At 39.8% G+C, this 18,172-nt stretch overlaps 2 protein-coding genes across 5 annotated transcripts; both read right to left on the bottom strand.

The window, feature by feature from the left end:
* Positions 1–3: 3 nt before the first annotated feature.
* LOC143212197 (uncharacterized) lies at positions 4–13,554 on the bottom strand. 4 transcript variants are annotated; one of them, XM_076430691.1, is made up of 30 exons: positions 12,780–13,551; positions 11,728–11,890; positions 10,537–10,635; positions 10,343–10,432; positions 10,101–10,252; positions 9,860–9,945; positions 9,644–9,703; positions 9,195–9,360; positions 8,450–8,675; positions 5,435–5,588; positions 5,236–5,365; positions 4,734–4,955; positions 4,481–4,654; positions 4,258–4,418; positions 3,895–4,177; positions 3,542–3,671; positions 3,290–3,404; positions 3,084–3,206; positions 2,670–3,017; positions 2,351–2,521; positions 2,133–2,288; positions 1,966–2,073; positions 1,622–1,897; positions 1,500–1,554; positions 1,280–1,421; positions 1,040–1,145; positions 861–970; positions 643–781; positions 461–558; positions 4–192 (listed from the first exon to the last, which is right to left on the bottom strand). In XM_076430691.1, exons 3-30 carry the CDS (start codon positions 10,632–10,634, stop codon positions 120–122), a joined length of 4,152 nt encoding a protein of 1,383 aa, XP_076286806.1. In that variant the 5' UTR covers position 10,635; positions 11,728–11,890; positions 12,780–13,551; the 3' UTR covers positions 4–119. The 4 variants fall into 4 exon arrangements, with proteins under 4 accessions (XP_076286806.1, XP_076286805.1, XP_076286807.1 ...); XM_076430690.1 differs by lacking the exon at positions 11,728–11,890; XM_076430692.1 differs by lacking the exon at positions 11,728–11,890 and having other exon boundaries at positions 3,542–3,656; positions 12,780–13,547.
* A 1,056-nt stretch (positions 13,555–14,610) lies between these two features.
* On the bottom strand, positions 14,611–17,796 carry Scpx (Sterol carrier protein X-related thiolase). Its single transcript, XM_076430827.1, has 4 exons — positions 17,637–17,796; positions 17,067–17,503; positions 16,597–16,972; positions 14,611–16,410 (listed from the first exon to the last, which is right to left on the bottom strand). The coding sequence occupies exons 2-4, from the start codon at positions 17,491–17,493 to the stop codon at positions 15,597–15,599; spliced, it is 1,617 nt and encodes a 538-aa protein (XP_076286942.1). The 5' UTR covers positions 17,494–17,503; positions 17,637–17,796; the 3' UTR covers positions 14,611–15,596.
* Between the last annotated feature and the right edge of the window lie 376 nt (positions 17,797–18,172).

Here is an 18,172-nt window from a genome sequence, read left to right as displayed (position 1 = left end):
TGTAATGGTATCTATATATATATTTTTGTATATGCTCTAGTACGCGAAATTGAGCAATTTTCTCTTTAGTCGTAGCGTCATTTGTTGCTGTTAAACACTGGTATAAACGCGTTGTACAATTATTTGCTCGATGTCATAGAGTTCCTTGAAGCTGGTCTGCTGTGATTTGTGGAGTTCAGCTTCTTCTCGACGCTAAAAATACACGTTAGATAAACATTATTTTAATTTTCAAATTGCTAAGAAATACTTTGCATCTGTGCACATTTATAGTGAACGCAATAATCGAGTAAAAGTTACTATCTCTTCGATTTCACGACGCGAATCGCGAAACGTGTGTGCTCCAGACACTTCGGCATGATTTATACAATTTGTCCAGTTGTTATAAATGATTGTTATAAATATAATCTTTTTTATTTATGTTTCAAAATTTCTTCCATTCGGATGGAAGGCGGTAACGCACCTGCTGCTTCTAGAACCTCGTTTAAACATATCCGTTAACTTCTTCTTCAGATTTTTCTTCTCAGTCTTCTCGTTGATACTCGTTTCGGATCCCGATGTCTATAAGACGGACAATTAATTTTGTATATGTGCTATCAATTATGAGGCTGAATAGAGAACCGCGTAATTACTCTTATTACTTACCTGAAGATCTATGGAAACATTTGGATCGTCCACGCTAGACGATTTAGTCAATTTACTCGTGAGTTTCTTCATTAAACCTTTACTGTGTTTCTTATCTCGTTCTAGCATCTCACTTTTTGTAGAGCCAGTTGAGAGGCGACTGGTTACGAACAAATGAAAGAAAAGAATTATACGAATGAAATGAAAACTATGTTCGCTCACGAATGTGTTAATCTTACCTATCCACACTGGAATCTCTCTGCAAGCTCATAGTTCCGCCTTCAATGTCTGAGCTTTCTAACGATTGCAAACTAGATAAATTGCTATCGGTGCCCCATATACGTTGAGACTGAAAGATTAAATAAACTAATTAGGAACATATGTTTTGCGATAAATACAAATCGCATTGTACGTGTACCTCTTCATTCCGAGCTGTCTGTTCCAAAGATAAACTTTTCCTTTGTAAACGCGGCTTGGAGCGGCTCGTCATACCTTTACCCGGATCACTCTCCACGGACGTTGATCTGCAAAGCGAAGTAATCATTTATACAACTTGCAAAATAAAAATATTCCAAGTCAATTGTAGGCAACAGAAGAGTTACATGAAAATGTGTTTCGTCTGTTAATAATTTTACATGACGATAATAGCGATAGGTACCTTTTACCAAATTTCTTCATCCGCATCACACTTGCCTCATCGGTTGTTTTCTTCGAATCTTTCAATTCTCTGGCCACGTCCATTAATTTTTTAATAGTGTACTCCAACTTGTCTGTCCTTTCGCCGAGTTGTGAATTGGAGTCTGATAGGAATGAAACGTATTAGTATAATGTAGACTAAGATTTGTTAACTTTATTCGATGAAGGATTAGCGTTTATACCTCTTGGATCAGGTTTTGCGTCCAACATTGGCGACGATTCTCTTGACTTTGGTCCCTACGAGACATCAATAATTTATTTCGATAATTGTACATTCATTGATTGATCTTGTAATTTTATATACCTTTAGTCGCCTAGGCGGAGTGGGTGTGTAAGTACTCGAAGTTCCGTTTTCAGCTATACCGTTCAATTCGGGGAAGAGTTTCGTTAAATCGTTAACTTGTTGCAATAGCACATTGATATTCCGCAATTCGGATTGCTCCTGTCTAGATTTCTTCGTAATTACATCTCGGAGCTCTTCTCGCTCCTTCTCGTGCCGCTCCTTCTCGCGTCTCATTTTCTCGTTGCTGGTCCTCAATTTCGCGTGGGCGTCCCTCAATTCTAACAAATCGCATTGTAACTGAAAAAATAAACGTTCATTGCTATCCGTGGATGCTTGAAGATTCAAATTTATAGAAATGTAGTCACTTCTAATAATTTCTTTCTGCTCTCTTCCTTCTCTTCGTCGTATACTTTCTTCAACTGGTCTTGTCGCCTCTTATTCTCCAAGCGCTCTTTGGAACGTTCTCTCTCGATCTGTAATAACAATGAAAATCAAAGAGGGGCCATTAACTATTTCCCCCGATTGTACATACTTCAAACAGCGTTTGACGTAGATCCCTCGCTAACGTAGCTGTTTCCTGCAAAAGTCTCTGGTGCTCTTCTCTCTCTTTCTGCCACGCTAATTCCATACGAACTTTCAGACCTGGAATTTTCGTTCTGCCACTCGTCAGCATCCTCTCTTCTTCCAGCTACGAATATAAAATAACCCGATCTAAAGACTGTTAAAGTCAATTGTGAATCAATGCGATACCTCGTTAATTCGTGACTGATATTCTGATACTTTAACGTGACTGGCCGACTTCTCGGATACCAATTCAGCTTTCAGTCTGGACGTTTCTAGCCGTGCTTCAGAAAGTTCATCTTCCAAGCTATTGATCTGCCTTTCTAGAACCAGTTTGTTCGTACCGGATATCTCTTCCTCCTACATTCGTGGCATATACGTAATATATGTAATTAGCATAGACACCCTATCAGTATGTAACACGGAAAATTCACGCGGCTGTCAACGTGTTAATTGAACACTCTGGAGCCTAGTGGACCCAAAGTTTTTCATTGCGAGAGGAACCAACCTCGTCAGACTTTCCGGAAGACGCGTTCGAGTGTCTACTCCTGGCAGATTTCAAATCTGCGATAGTCTTCTGGGCGCCTTCGAGCATATGCTTGTAAGTGTCGCGTTCGCGTTTGTATCGAGACAGTTGGCTCTGGATGGTTTTGATTTCGTCGTTGATAGCGGTGATCCTGTGCTCATATCGCATTTTGCATTGAGCCAGGTCTGCTTTTTTTGCTTTCTCCATGTTCTCCAGGGCGTTCTTCAATTTCCGGATTTCGGATTCTAGCGCCGTGGTGTCTGGGGTTAAAGCTTGGTGGATCTTCGACACGGCTTCGTAATCTTTCAGTTTGTCCGAAAGGTCATCGTTCTGTGAAATATAAATTGAAATCCATGTAGATATCGATTTCAATAATAGTTTCGAGCCTTAGCTTACCGCCTTTCTTATATCTTCTAATCGCGTCACCAAAGTATTGTTCTCTTTCTTCAAATTACTAATGTCGTTGTTCAGGTCTGTTATTAAAGCCTTGTTCGGCAGTTCGCTCTCTTTCACTCGGTTCTATAATGTGAAAGCAAAGAAAATCGATTTCACACACCTTAAAATATTTAGCATGATCTTCCGCGTTAAATTGCTGCGTTTACCTCTAACGTAGCTCTTTCAGACTTCCATTCGCTCTCTTTCAGTTTCACAGATTGTCGTAGCGTCTCCAATTCCTTGCGAATGCCGATCAATTCTGTGTTCTGCTCCCGCAGCTTGCTACAAATGAACGATTACAATTTTAGCCTGATTCCCATTGAAATACGGGGAAAATTATCCAACTCTACCATTTTAATGGAACTGGTTGTTACAGATTTAACGCATTACATTCATTGCTAGGACTTTCTATCGCTTACGTATTAAGAGCTCCGTTATCCATTTCAAATTGCTTCCTCAAATTCTCAAGCATACTAAGTTTATCACTGAGGTTGTTGTACTCCTGTTGCCCTTTCTTCAGCTCGTTTTCCAAATCTGCAATGTAAGACACTGTTGTCTCATCCAGAGTGTTCAATTTAAATGATTTTAAGGGGTACATATAGTATGACGTAAGTAGTGTTTTTTTTGTAGCTGGACGTACGAAGGACATACGAAGGTCAACCGCATTTTTTACACATGGAATCACAGATTTTTAATTCATCGTTCAATTAAATCAGGAGATATTTTAATTGGCACCATCGTGACCGGTTCATCGTACAGTAAAGAGACTTACTCAAAATCTTTTCGTTATACGATTGCCTCATCTCATTCATCTTCTTTGCGTTCAGTCCAGTCTTTTCTAACGAGCTAATCTTCTTCTTTAGCTCGGCCACTTCGGATTCTCTCGACTTCTTCTCTTGATCAATTTCCCGCTGCACAGACTCCTTCTCTTTTTTCAGCTGAGCTGCCTCGGCCGTCAAATCGTTTATCTTCGTGGCGTTCGAGGACTTTGCGTTCTCCAGCTCTTTCTTCAGCCGTTTCACTTCAGCATCCAACTTGGTCTTCGATTGTTCCACCTTTGTTAACAAAAATATACTTGATGCAGACAATTTGTATTTTCCACGAAAATCCGCAGTGATTATTAAAACACACTCACAGAAGAGATCGATTGCGACATTTTCGACTCCCTTTCAGTGTACGCTGACAAATCGTCTTGCAGCTTCTTACACCTATCACGCTCCTGCGTCAGTTCTTTCTTCAATTCGTTCAACGATTTTTCCAATTTCACTCCATCCTTCTCCGAAGACTTGGCCGCTTCTATAAAAAGCCAACGAAGCTTTATCAAATCTTTACGAAGCTTTTACGCTATAGAAAAATACCTAAGTCTTTCTTCAACTGAACAACTTCATTATACACTTTCAATTTCTCTGCGGAAAGCGACAGAAGCTTCGACTTCAGTTTCTCCTTCTCCTCGGATAAGGCCAACTTGTCTTCGTCCCATGCTTTTCTCTCCACTTCCCTTAGTGAGACAGCTTCGTCCAATTTCTTTTTCACTGTAATATTTCAATATATGCAGCGTACAAAATGTACAGCACAAAATCGAAAGGAAGATTAATCGTTCGGATCACTCACTGTTCTGTAAATCTGCATGTTTATCATCTCCTTTCACGGATAACTGTGGTTTTTTCTTCTCTTTCTCATGGGATAGTTCTTTCGTCAAAGAGTCGAGCTTCTCTTTCAGTAATTCATGTTCCTTTAAGAGTTCATCATACTTGCCGTGATCCTTGGATTTCAGCTCTTGAATGTCCACGTCCTTGCCCTCGGAAACATTCGTAAAAACAGTCATCATGTCTCCTGAAATATAAACAATATTTTTATCAAACAGTCCCTTTGTATCAGAAAAATGGATCATTGTAATAGGAAGAACAAGTTCTTTGAAATTTAGAAGAAGTAAGTACTGAACATTCATATGGGCACTGAAAATTCTATTAAAAGTTTTAAAAGCCCGAAAAAAGGTTTAGGTGTGTTGACCAGTGTAATTTGCTCGACGTGTCACGTTAATTAAACGATTATTTATCGAACGTTTTATATGTTTGAACAATTTCAAGTGCTCGCTGTTAGGCCAATGGCGAACCTATTTCTTTCTCCATTTCATCCACCAATTTCTTCAGTTGCACTTTGGTCGTGAAATCGGTCGCCTTCTTCTGCGGCCGATTTTGGAAATCACTTTTAATCTTCTGCAAAGTATCCTCGACCTTTTTCACCTGGAATTCAGACGACGGTAAACGCATGCGATTTTTATTGTTCGATTATCATTCAAATCGTTATTCTACCTGCTCATACTTCGTCTCCAGTGTTGTTTTTTCGGTCTCCAACTCCTCGACCTTACGCTCGACCTTCCTCAGCTTGAACGATAAAATTCGACAATTTTTATTCGACTGTTCCAAACTTTTTCGCAGACGGACGTACTCGTCCGCTTGCTCATCCCTTAAGAATACGAAATATTGGTATATTATGCATTTCATTTAGACGTCATAAGAGTAGTGCGGCGTTACGAAACCGGATAATCATAAATCGACCATTGTTGTTTACGCGCGTGCCGATTTTTATCGTTGAAACCACGGAATTTATTCCGAGATTCATTTCCTTCATTAAAGATTTTATTATATGGTCAATGAATTCGTGTTCGACAATACTGTAAGACGATTTGTTTTGTACTGAAAAATATCTGAGGATGAAGGGAGTTATCCAGTTCCGCCGAGCGAAGCGTGATCAAAGAGACGCGACAGACATATATAATTACCTGTTTGTTAATTTCTCACGTACACAATCAATTAAATGGAAGCCGAAACGGTCGGAACGGTGCTCCGTTCGCGACGGAAGCACGTCGGAAGCGCGCGAACAAGTTCAGAAACATCGAAAGGGTTCGACGACAGTATAACGTTCCACATACTGCTCTCTCATTTTTGTTCAAATTCGAAAAAAAGCAACGCTATATCTCATCACCATCGGTCTTGCTATGATCCGACGTTCTCTTTTTTTCTCTGTCATTTCGTTTTTGGAAGATTCTTCCATTTTTCTCGATTGAAAATTTGCTCTGTCTCTGTTCAAAGTCGGGAAACTGGTTATCCCGAGGCAACGAAACACCGGCATTCGATCCAGTTTTGACGAAATGCAGTGACCATAGTGTTGGAACCGTCTTCCGTCCAAATCGTCGTCCTGCAACAATTCAGATGGCTGATTTTGCTAAAAATATTTTTGCACTCGGTTTTCTTTGTTGTTGTTGTTTTTTTAAATTTTTGGTTTTTGTTCGCACTCGTTCCCGCCTGAGACTATACTCGAGAGATCTTTGGTTTCTATGTTTTTTACCCTTTTCATTCTCTTTCGTTCTTCTCCGTGATTCGAAAAAAATTCGACTTTTTCTCGAAAGTACATCTTTTTTCCTTTCATCGCACTCTTTCCCTTTATTCTATTTCTTTTTATTTTAGTTCGTTTTCGGTTTGTTCTCTGATTTCGGAAACTGCAGTAAGTGGAAATCCACTGTTTTCGAGCCCCTTCAAAGTGTTCGTGTGCGTTTGTTCCTGTGCCAGGTACAATGCTAATCAGCCAAACACGTTATGTTATTTCGTTTCAAGTGTTCTAAATACTTTCTTTCCGTTACACAAGATGTTTTATCTAAGCACGAACGTCTAAACATCTCCGCGATCCCCAATGCTCGCGTCGTTAAAAGTGAAAGAGATATTTAGGTGTTTGTGGTCTTAGGTGAACCATCCTGTATAAATGTGTAGTACACGTGATGTGTTGGGTCATCAAACAGTTTCGGATCTAGAAAGCCGACTTGAGGCCAGATTGGTCCGGACCTTTCCCAAGCAAACTGGCAACTGCCTGAGTCGGAGACCTAGCGTCAGATAACAATGTAAACATAAGATAAATCACACATGAATAAACATTTATAGTTCTGTAATTGTTGGTGCAACACGTATGTACATAGCTTCCCGATCGGTTTTGGCGCACGGTTCCCTTCTGCGAATTCTTTATGTCGTATACTCCCTTCGGAAACACTGTACCTACTATGAAAAATCGACAACTGACCATTTCCTCGAGGCAAGATACCTTTTCCTCACCTTTGAAGGACTTGTGGGACTGAGAAATGTTCCTCAAACAGTAGCCGAGGGTTCGAGGACCCAACAGGGGGTGTATTGTGTACATTTTCTTTGAGGTAAATGACGAAAGGACACCATCCGGTCCTAATAGGTGGCGGAGGCAAACGCGACTGTTTACCGAGGCATTATTGGTACAGTCGGGGCCAAGATATTTGCTTTAGGTCGTAAAGTCGTAAATCAAGCTGGTGGAAATCGACACTTATTCGTGTTATGTTTTCGTGCGGTCCTGACCGTCGTTTCGAGGCCTGATCCGGTCATAAATCGTCACTGTCCCGACTACTGCAACCTAAATGCTTTAGGGCCCAGCCGATTTTACGACCTCAAATTATCGTGGCGCCGGCAATCATTGTAATTATTATACTGCGGATCTGGATGCATTTATGCAGAAATCAGTTGGGTGAAATATAAAGCAGTAAAAGATTTAAAAAATTCAAGAATGTGTAATGTTGCTTTTAACGTAACAAAGTCGTTAAGGGATGAAAACATTTTCATTTTGCATAAAGATCCGTAGTCTAGTAATTATTACGTTCTCCTGATAAAAAGTAGGTGTCCGGGTCTACTAATGCAAATTGAAAAACACAATTTACATTTTTATTTATGTGTGATTCATTCCATGTTTACATCCTAGCTTGTCCTCTCGCTCAAACTGTATGGAAGGGATAAAAGGGGTAATGTCAAGTCAGAATCGGATCGAGCGGCTTGATTACCCAGCGCTAATTACACAGTGATCAGTCGCATCCGCAAACACAAGAGGTATATGTTATTCAGCAAAAGAAGAAACTGTACGCAACAGGCGAGTCATGGTTCGCCGCTGTGTGGATACAAAGTGTTTATCCATTGATTAATGAATTCGAATTCAGACAAACCAGTTAGTAAAACGCGTTCGCTGTTCTTTCTTGCCAGCGACAATAATGTCCGATATGAATGCAGACACAGGAATATCTTTCAATGATAAATCGAATTTTTTTCAGGACACGTCATCGCAGATGGCGAAATTATTCATTGAAATTAAATTGTTCGCATAGACTTTTCGAACATCGTAATGAACGTATGAAATCCACAGTTTAGATTTTAGATATTACAAGTGGACAAAAGAAGAAGCCAAAGTATACATGCGAGAAAAGGAAACTATAAACTGCTATGTATTTACAGTACGTATACAACCACAAAGAGGACGAAGATTACCTGAAAGTGTCTTGCAGCTCGTAGATTTCTTCTTCTAATTGTCGGATCTCTTTCTTCATGTCCTCGTTCTCGTCCATTAAAGATTCGCATAAATTTTCCGCCGCTTTTAGTTTCGAGCGAAGCTCATCTTTCTCCCTATCCCTTTCACCTCTAAATGCTTTCGTGTTCGCCTCTTTCTCCAGTTCTCTTATCTTTGTCATCAGACTGGTCTTTTCTTGCGCCAGAGCTGCATATCGTTAATAGATATTAATAATAATTACCACCAATTTTTGTTTTTCAAGTTAGTCTACAAAAATTTTACTCCTTCGGTCATGAGAGAGTCAAATGATTCAGTCATTTCAACATTTATCTTTCAAGTTCTATTATTTTCAATTTTCGTGAATAGTAAAGAAAATATGGCATTTTTCCTCAGTACCGCCACGTTCTGACAGTCACTATATGTAGTATAGTGTGTCTATCCCCACTATCATTGTACAGTGCACAGACTTTCGTGAAAGAGAAATGGTAGTGAGGAAGGAGGCGGAGCCAAAAGCATAAGTGTTTGTGCTTATAATTCGCTCTCTGATTTCTCGGCACTGTTCCTATTCCTCTCTGGCCGCGATGCAGCACCAACTCAGCCAATGAGGATAAAAACGTAACAGCCTCTCCATTGTTTCCAAGACTCTCGCCGCGTCTCCCAGCTCACGTGACATTACCGAGGAAATACCGTACCCTATTTTCTTTTCAATTCTCTCTACGCTAGTACCTTCGTTTTTCTTTTGCAACTTTTGTACTTCATTCGACGAGGATTTGCTCGATATAGTTTCCATGGTGGATAATCGTCTCATCAGTATCTCGCTTTTCTCTTTCTCCGCTTTCTCGCATCGCGCTTGTAATTCGCTCACTTGGAACTTCAACTTCTCCACCTCGCTCTGTTTGTAATAAATTTCGTTTCCTGGATTATACTTTGGTCGCACGACTTAACGACTTAAAAAGTTTTTTATCGACTCGATTTAAAAGATGATCTTTGATCGTATGGAAGACGATAATAGCTTTCGAGAGATACGTTAAATCACACGACGTGTTGTTCGTGTGATTAGAAAGAAGTGATAATGAAAAGATATAAATCGAGATAAATGATATGATTAAAAGTTGCTCGGTATAATGAATTTGAACGGAAAAAATCTTAGTATCGTTATGTTTGTCTGTCGTCACCTCTTCCTTCCGGTACTCGTCATTCTGTACGGAATTCTTCGGTGTCCGCGATTTCTTCACCTGAATATGGATAAATCTATTATTATTCTTTATCGCTAAAGGTCTTCTAAAATTAAAACAGGCTGACTACCGCGAGGTATGCAATCTCAGTGTTCTAATCTGCAGTCCGTTCTACAAAAGCCAATGAAAGAATTAATTGATCACTATCAGCAATACCTGTATTATGAATTCGACGTCGTTCGAGGCATTTTTGTTACTGTTATCTATAACCTCCTTGATTTGCAGTTTCGATGGTCTTCTGACTGTAAAAAACGTTATACAGTCACAAACATATTAATATTTCAGAAGTGTTTCAACTTAATATTACTCATACAACCGTGCGCAGTTATTCATGCACGTTAAATGCTAATACATTCTTACATAAGCTGCAAAAAAATGTTTACGCATACGCGACTACCTTCCTTCCTCTCTTCCTCTTTGTCGATAGCAGACAGATCCATGAGCGACGTCCATCCGGCTGCTGCAGCCGATGTTTCTGTACTATTCTTGAAGTCATCTTTCGCCAGATTCGTTGCGGACGACCAGACTCTTTTTCCGTTTTCAGCGGAACTAAGCGTGAAAATTGCAACGATGAGAAACAGAATTCTATTTCGTTGTTCTCGATGTATCAATAAATATAATTGCTGCATTTCAACTGACCGGGCCGACGATTGCTCGAATGAAAGACTAGGTGTGGAAGATGTGATGTCCCTCAGGCTGTCTCTTTTACCCCCGTGCTCTTTGTAATCCCTAAAAAATGTTCATTGATTATAATGATTATTACACCCCTTCGCACTCGAATGGCGACTGCGAGGCCTCACTATTTTATTCAATTCAAATGAAAACTATAGTACCTGAAGCATCTCTTACAGCGGGTCGGCCATCGCACTTGAGGATGAAAGCCGAGGGGGCAGAGGGGGTCACCTTTCTTCGACGAATACATATGGTGCATTCTGCATGGGAAAATAAGAAGATTAATCAACGCGAACGAACTCCTACAGTCGTTTGAATAATTATTGCTGCTTGTAGCCAGACGCGGCGTCGTTAATCAGCAAGAATCGTATGTTTAACAGAGACAATTATATGGTGATTCCACATGATGGACTACATAGACAAGGATAACTTGTAAATATGTTATTTACACAGAACTCGTAAATCATTAGAAATGAGCTTTTATGCATAGAAATGCTTCCACATTCATCCACTGTCGCATTTTTATTAATGCTAAACCCAGACACTTTCAAGGAGGTGCAACAGTGTTAGAGAGACAGAATAATGCTTTGAAGAAGAAATAGACCATCGAATTATTAGTTGCCGCGACATTCATTAATAGACCGTGGATTTTTATACAAAACTAGAGGGGAGTTGTTGCTCGCTCGCTCTCGCAAAATGTTTATAATGTCGATAATGCAAATAGACGTCGATTGAAATATTGATTAAAAGCTACGATATTCGTTTTTTTGTTGTTGTATTGAAATATGATTCTAAAAGCACTTTTAGTTTTTCCCGAATTTTCCATTTTTCCGTGATACTTTTCCAATTTTTTAAAATCTAAAAACCTGATTCGGACTAAAACGAACATTTTGAAAAAAAAATTAGCCAAATCGGTCCAGCCGTTCTCCCATGATGTCGTGACCAACGAACAGCATTTGATTTTTATTATATAGAATAGATAAAGATTGCCCGAGTTTGAAAACACATGTTCCTTCTCTTTATAACTTTAACGAGTTGAAAAAGATACAATCTCCAAAATGTATTTACTGTTTCGCATTCGATGTACTCATTTTTCCCATGAATGTATAAAATCCACAATCTATTCATGGATATTAAATTACGCTCAGCCAATACCGGGCCTCTTCCGATCAACTATCTAAACATCGGTTTGTTAGAAATGATGTGTTTCAAATCGCGTGGGCCGCAAGTGACCCGGCGTCAGTGTTCTGTGTCGCTGTTGCAGGCTGTTTCAAGGTTAAAGGTGGCGGTGAACAGGAGCGAAAGGATCACGAGACGAGAATACACGAAGAACGTCCTGGAAAGCTGCATACCACCGTAAACGAGACGCGGGGAATTTGAATAGCTGCGAATCGAAAATCTCGGTGAAAGATTTCCGGCGCAGGGCATATCTCGTAGCGAGTGTGTCACACGCGGCAATCTAACAATCGAGCCCTTCCCGACTCTAAAAGCTAGAGAGCCGGCTCACGAGAGGACCTAGAAACGAAACCTTGAATTAATAGGAGAACGCGTTGCGAAACGCGTCAGGCAACTTGGCTTTCTGCGGAACGCGAAATAGTTGACGACGCGCAAATGAATTTCAAATCGCGCTCCCGTCTTCGAGATAATCGAAATTCATAGATATCAAACAATTGAAAAATTTCGGACAATTTGTAACATTATTTTAGTATTGCTATTTTCTGATAATACTGATCGCATTCGTGTAAAGTGACAATCAGTACATTTTTTTCCTTCACAGATTATTACTATCACTCACGAATGTCAATAATACTCTCTCATGTGGACTGTAAATATTTTGCAGTTGTTTACAATCTGAACGGACAAAAATATGCTTATTTGCATCGATGTATCTTCGACATCGTAAATCCGCTGATAACGTTAACGTTTGGGCAAATCTCACGCCTGCATAATACAACATTATCATATCGTTAATATCGATCAATTTTTCATTTACGACGACGTACGTTCCACCAAGCTTGTTACCGCTTAGAATTCTGTAATTGCTATACACCTGTATACCTAGATCGATTTAAATTAAATCGCACGATAGAGGCAATTGTCTCGCTAGATTCGTTCGACCCACGCAAGCCTCGTTGCAGTCTTCCAAAAATACAAGAGCGCAATACATCGAGTTTCGAATTCCGTATTAAAACTAGCATCTGCCTCTATGCGCATGAAATGATTTTTGTTCGATCTTCGTGCCGTGAAACGGGTGGAGAACGAATCTCGATTCTCTTTCGGAGATTAATGCGTTTTACGGAGATCTATATGGTCGGCCGAGACAAAATGCTTGAGTAACCGTGAAATTGATTGCTGGATCCCGGTCAGAACTTACGCAATTAGGTATTGACTGGTGTGTACTTACTTGATCGATGTTAACCCAAATGCAGCAAGCGGTCACGATTAAATTTATCCGGCACGTCGTTAAGAACGGTCGCACACGACGTATGGGAATGCACCTTCCATACCGGGCTGAGAAGATGGGCCCGGCAATCTCATATCAGAACACGAATGTTAGGAGACGAACGAACGACCGAACCGAAAACGTATGATCGACGATTTCACGGATTTTTCGTCTCCCTATCGGTAACTCGAAGAGCCCGAGGACCGTTTACATGTTTCGTGATGGTCCCTCTGCGCAATCCCCGGTTACTTCTTTTTCCTTTTTTATTTTCTACCTTTCTTCGCCTCTCGTTACCCGCGACAGTCGCAACGTCGATAGACGTCACTAATAGCACTGACACGATGCTGCTATTACAGGGGTTAGGCCGTTACTCGAACTCGGGGCTCTCTCGTACGTGTGGTAATTTGGAGACTAGCCAGGGTGTATATTTATCTCTAGCTATAAATATAGTACATACATGCTTTCCTGCGAGTGTCCCGCGTACACGTGTGCGTGCGCGGGCCTCAGGATATATCCTAGAAAATCGGCGCGACGGTAGACAGACTAGTGCCAGAAACTGGCGTCTCTGTTCGATGAATTATCACCGAGTCCAGTTTCAGACATACTTTATTGCGCACCGAATTCTTTTCCACCCAAGTATTCCGCGAACACCGCGAACGTCACCTATTTACGATGTCCTTCTGAAGGATGCGACACGGTTGCAACTCCGCCGCTAGCAAAACAAATCGAACTTTAATCCTTTGTACTCGGGAGGCTATTTTAACTCAAACATTAAACATTTCTTCCTACCTAGAATAAAATTCCATTCTATATTAATTTTTTTCTTTGTACATATGAATATAAAATTGATATAATACCTCGTACAATACTTAATAATGTAAACAATATTATGAATAATATAGACACACCACTCGAGGAGAAAGGTTAATATTTGCTGATCGCAATGCGGTTGCAAGCGAACCATTTACAAAACAAATCGAAATTTAGTACTTGCTGATACAACCGCTACAACTACACGTAAAGAAACGCGCGCCTTGGTGCAAGATTGTAGCATCTCTGGTCTGGTCCAACCTGTTTCGACTTGCTTGGGAAGGAAGGACGAAATCTTGATTTAAACTTTCGAACGAACTACATATCCGGATTTTGGAATATTCTAAATATTTACTGTATTTCGTTCTCAACAACGTTTTTAATATTTATAAATCCTAGTCGTAGTATTGTCATAGCGATAATTATTATCTTCATTTCTTTATACTTGTTCCATATATTTGTTTTCCTTTGTACATGCACTTAACTTCGTATATTTTGAAGCACATCGGTTTTTTTCTTCATGTAATGCATAATCAAAGAGTTCACAATGTTTTATGCAGGAACGGCCATTGTAATGAGTCATTACAATAATAATGACTGCTGAAAATGTAAGTACAACATAGTTGACTGTCATGGTCATATTAACCTCTATTTCAGATACAGGTTAAATGACCACATTAGCAAAAGAAGTAAAGCCGAAGTCAATAGAAATTTTACATATCAACCGGAAGCGTTATTTTTAGCTATCGATATAGCGGATGTAGTTTCCTAATTCCTAATGATTTGTCTTTTGTGCGAGAAACGACGTTTTCATTTGAATGAGAAAAATAATTGCATTAATTTTAACTTATCAATGAAACGTTTTAAGTTATATACTTGGCTGTTTTTTAACGATAACAATATGCCGATGATAGCAGTTATCGGTACGAAAATTGGAATAAACAGGAGATAAACATATTGCTGTAAAGTAAAAACAAATTCGTTTTAAATATTAAACAACGTTTATTTTTCAATAAAAACATTTTTGGTAATAAGTATAAAAACCTACACCTTTTTTTATAAAAACTGTGTATAACATCTTAATTGCACCCTGCTTCCACTTATTACATCAATAATTCAATAGTAATAACTATAATTCTATTTCGTAAAAAAAGTTATATAATTGATATCTCGTATAAATTACTCTTCATTATCATATTTTTAATACAGTGCAATTACGAGCCTTTCCTCGTTTAATCTTTAAAGTATTTCTAAAATGCTAACAATAAAACGGATATAGAATTTAATACACATATCCATAATATACCGTTCCATATAAACATTTTAGGTGACAGGTGTAAAATGGAACATGGTAATTTTACATAAAAGCTTTTTGAAAGTATCCTCGTGCAATTTGTGGATGTCGAAAGCCATTTTGTTGCAATCAATTGTTAGCATTCGCGCCCTTATAGCACCTACACCTTCATTTGTCTAAAGATGGAATATAACAAGATACTTATACTATGCACAATTTAACGAAAATATAATTTAATGGATTCATAATCTTTCAATAAAAACGATAGACAGTCAATTTGGTTTAAATTATAAATACAATTCAATTAAGAATTCAGTTAGAATTGATCTTGTAATTTAACGCGAATTAATTCACGAAATGCTGAAACTTTTTCTAATCTAATTGGATTATTTAAGATGTACTTTTACTATTGAACAATTGTTTTTGGCGATATGTAGTAGCGTTACTATTTAGAAAAATAGAATTAATTATTCGTACATCAATTACGTAATTGTATATAAAAAATTCTAGAATATTCAACATTTTTGATTAAAAACGAGTTTATACTATGTAACAGGAATGAGTATAGCGCATTTTGATGCAAGCTTCCAAATCTAATTTTTGATCGAGACCATATTTATATCAACTTCGATATCCGATCAAGGAATCTAGAAAAATCTCAAGGTTTCTACGCTTTACAATTTCGAACGAAGCAGTTCAATTTTCTGAGCGGCACGTTTTTGCAAGTCGATTAATTTCATCGCTAATCCCATATTGCCTTGGATTTTAATTTTTCCTTGGAAGAAGGCCTTTTGTGGGTTCAACTTTCCAGATATAAAATCGACGATGTCAGCATCGTTAATGGTGATCATAACGTCTGGTTTAGTCGTTCCATTGTATTCAACCTTTCCTTTTCCGGTTTTGGCGTCTATGATCCAAATACCTTCTGTACCGCCAGGTCCGTTTGTAACTTTGAACCCGTATATTCCACGAACTCTGTCGATCAAACCATCCTCATCTTCTTGCATTGCGATTTCTAATATTTTAAACAACGCGTTTGCTTTGAAGCCATCTGGATTTACTTGTCCGCTGACATTATTTTTCTGTACACTTTGAGGAAAACCTAATCGATACAGAGCAACCACAACTGCTCCGCCTAAACCTATATTATGTTGCAAAGCAAGCTTTGCTTTTGGCACTTGTCTTTTACCAGCTAAGCCTCGCAATTGCCAGCAGAGTTCAGTACACTGTGCCAGCCCTGTTGCTCCCAATGGATGTCCCTTTGAGATCAATCCACCACTAGGATTTATTACATACTTTCCTCCATACGTGTTATCACCAGCATCAATCAGTCTACCAGCTTGGCCAGGAGCACAGAGACCCAATGCTTCGTAAGTAATAAGTTCATTGGCCGAAAAGCAATCGTGCAATTCCACCACATCCACATCGGATGGTCTGTAAGGGCTTTGAGTGAACACCTTATCAGCTGCATTCTTTGTCATGTCATAGCTGTAAAAAGATAGAATCACTATTTTCATTTGTTCCCATTAGAGATGTGCGAGAGCACGAAATTTGTGGTCGGGACGGGTTCCCAAAAATTTCGGGATTTCCGAATATACCGGATTTCGCGAAAATATTTGGGATTCCCGAGCAATTGCCGACCCAACCCGACCAACAATATTCTTGTTCTTATACCCAATAAGTTTAATGGCACTCCTCTCTGCGAATGTAGATGGCAAGTCGGTAGACATTTCCATGGCTACAATTTCTACTGCTTGAGACTCGAGCTTGTGTTTACGAACAAAGTCCTCGCTGGCAAGAACCACGGCTGCTGAACCATCCGATGTAGGACAACACTGTAGCTTAGTGAGTGGTCCAAACACTTTAGGAGAGTTCATTATTTGCTCCAAAGTGTATTTATCTTGGAATTGAGAGTACGGGTTGTTCGTGGAATGTAAATGATTTTTGTAGGCAATCTTTGCGAAATGCTCAGGTTTTGTGCCGTATTTCTTCATGTGTTCGATGCCAGCATTTCCAAATAGCTGTGCAGTTACTGGACTTTCGTTTATACCTATGATTGAACAGGCACAAGATAAAATAGGGAGAAATTTAGAGAAAAAAAGAAAGTACTCATCCAAACTTGTAAAAAAATAAAAGTTTGGTACCAGCAATGTCAGCCATAACTTCTACATGCTTGTCCATGGGGTTTGTACGATCCATGAATTTTGACATTAAAGAGCCCTTTTCCATTTTTTCAAAGCCTAGGGCCAAGGCGCAATCGATGGAACCACCTTCGATTAGCTGTTTAACCATGATCAAAGCGGTAGAACCAGTTGAGCAATTATTATTTACATTATACACGGGGCAACCAGTGATTCCGACTTGGTAGAGTGCCCTTTGACCGCAGGTGGAATCTCCGTACACGTAACCAACGCAGGCAGCTTGTATCGCGTCGTAGGGGATCCGTGCGTCCTGTAAAGCCTTCGTCACGGCCTCTTTTGCCATTTCCGGATAATCGATATCATTTCGTTTGCCCGGCTTCTCGAATTTTGTCATACCGACACCAACAACGTAAACTTTCTTCGGTGACATCTTGATCGTTCTGAATAGAGAAACACAGGGAAAGTGAAGTCAAATACGAGGAAACAATACGCGAAGTTAATGCTCGCACTACTGTTTCCTTAACTGGACTGATGTATCGTGTCTACTAATAAATGTGGCAAACAAAAACTGACCTTTACACTCTGCCGCAGTATCTAATCACGGAAAAAAAGCACATAAAATCGACGAATGACAAAGCTACTTTATGACCAGCGTCGCTGCGCTCGACTGCGTGTCCGCGTGTGTGTCAGTGTGTGTGCCGAGCCAAGCGCGACTCGCGCTTGCGCAAGCAATCACGGGGAAATCGCAGGCTCGACGGGGCAGTGATGCCAGAATGAGCTCCAAACGGAGCTCATGTACTCTCCTCCTTACCCCTTCCACTATTCCATTCCAGCACCGTGCGCAGGCGCACACTCCACGGTCCCCATCGCGCACGTGCAACGTGTTTCCCATTCGCCCCACTCATTCCCCGTCATCAGAGAGGGGGTAAATCATTTCACCGTGACTCCCCGCATCTGGCATCACTGCGACAGGACAACATTGCTGCTGATTACTGCATGAACTTATTTCTCGAGTTCTGCTTTAGATGTCGCTTGTTGATCATCACTTTGTTGATTCCATGAACTGTGCTGCAGACACGCATCGCATCCTCAGTGCGCAGACTCCATTA

This window comes from Lasioglossum baleicum, chromosome 9 (genome assembly GCF_051020765.1).
Source record: "Lasioglossum baleicum chromosome 9, iyLasBale1, whole genome shotgun sequence".
NCBI lineage: Eukaryota > Metazoa > Arthropoda > Insecta > Hymenoptera > Halictidae > Lasioglossum > Lasioglossum baleicum.
Note: the sequence above shows the minus strand (reverse complement) of the source record. Positions and strands in the feature narration are given on the sequence as shown.

What these genes read in the sequence shown, in the direction of transcription:
- LOC143212197 (XM_076430691.1), bottom strand. Translation starts at nt 10,634, where the DNA reads ATGCACCATATGTATTCGTCGAAGAAAGGTGACCCCCTCTGCCCCCTC. An exon ending in CGCTGTAAGAGATGCTTCAG is followed by an intron (nt 10,433 to 10,536) that starts GTACTATAGTTT and finishes AACATTTTTTAG; the next exon opens with GGATTACAAAGAGCACGGGG. An exon ending in GATAACGGAGCTCTTAATAC is followed by an intron (nt 3,405 to 3,541) that starts GTAAGCGATAGA and finishes GTTCATTTGTAG; the next exon opens with CAAGCTGCGGGAGCAGAACA.
- Scpx (XM_076430827.1), bottom strand. Translation starts at nt 17,493, where the DNA reads ATGTCACCGAAGAAAGTTTACGTTGTTGGTGTCGGTATGACAAAATTC. An exon ending in AGTTATGGCTGACATTGCTG is followed by an intron (nt 16,973 to 17,066) that starts GTACCAAACTTT and finishes GTTCAATCATAG; the next exon opens with GTATAAACGAAAGTCCAGTA. An exon ending in AGTGCCATTAAACTTATTGG is followed by an intron (nt 16,411 to 16,596) that starts GTATAAGAACAA and finishes ATCTTTTTACAG; the next exon opens with CTATGACATGACAAAGAATG.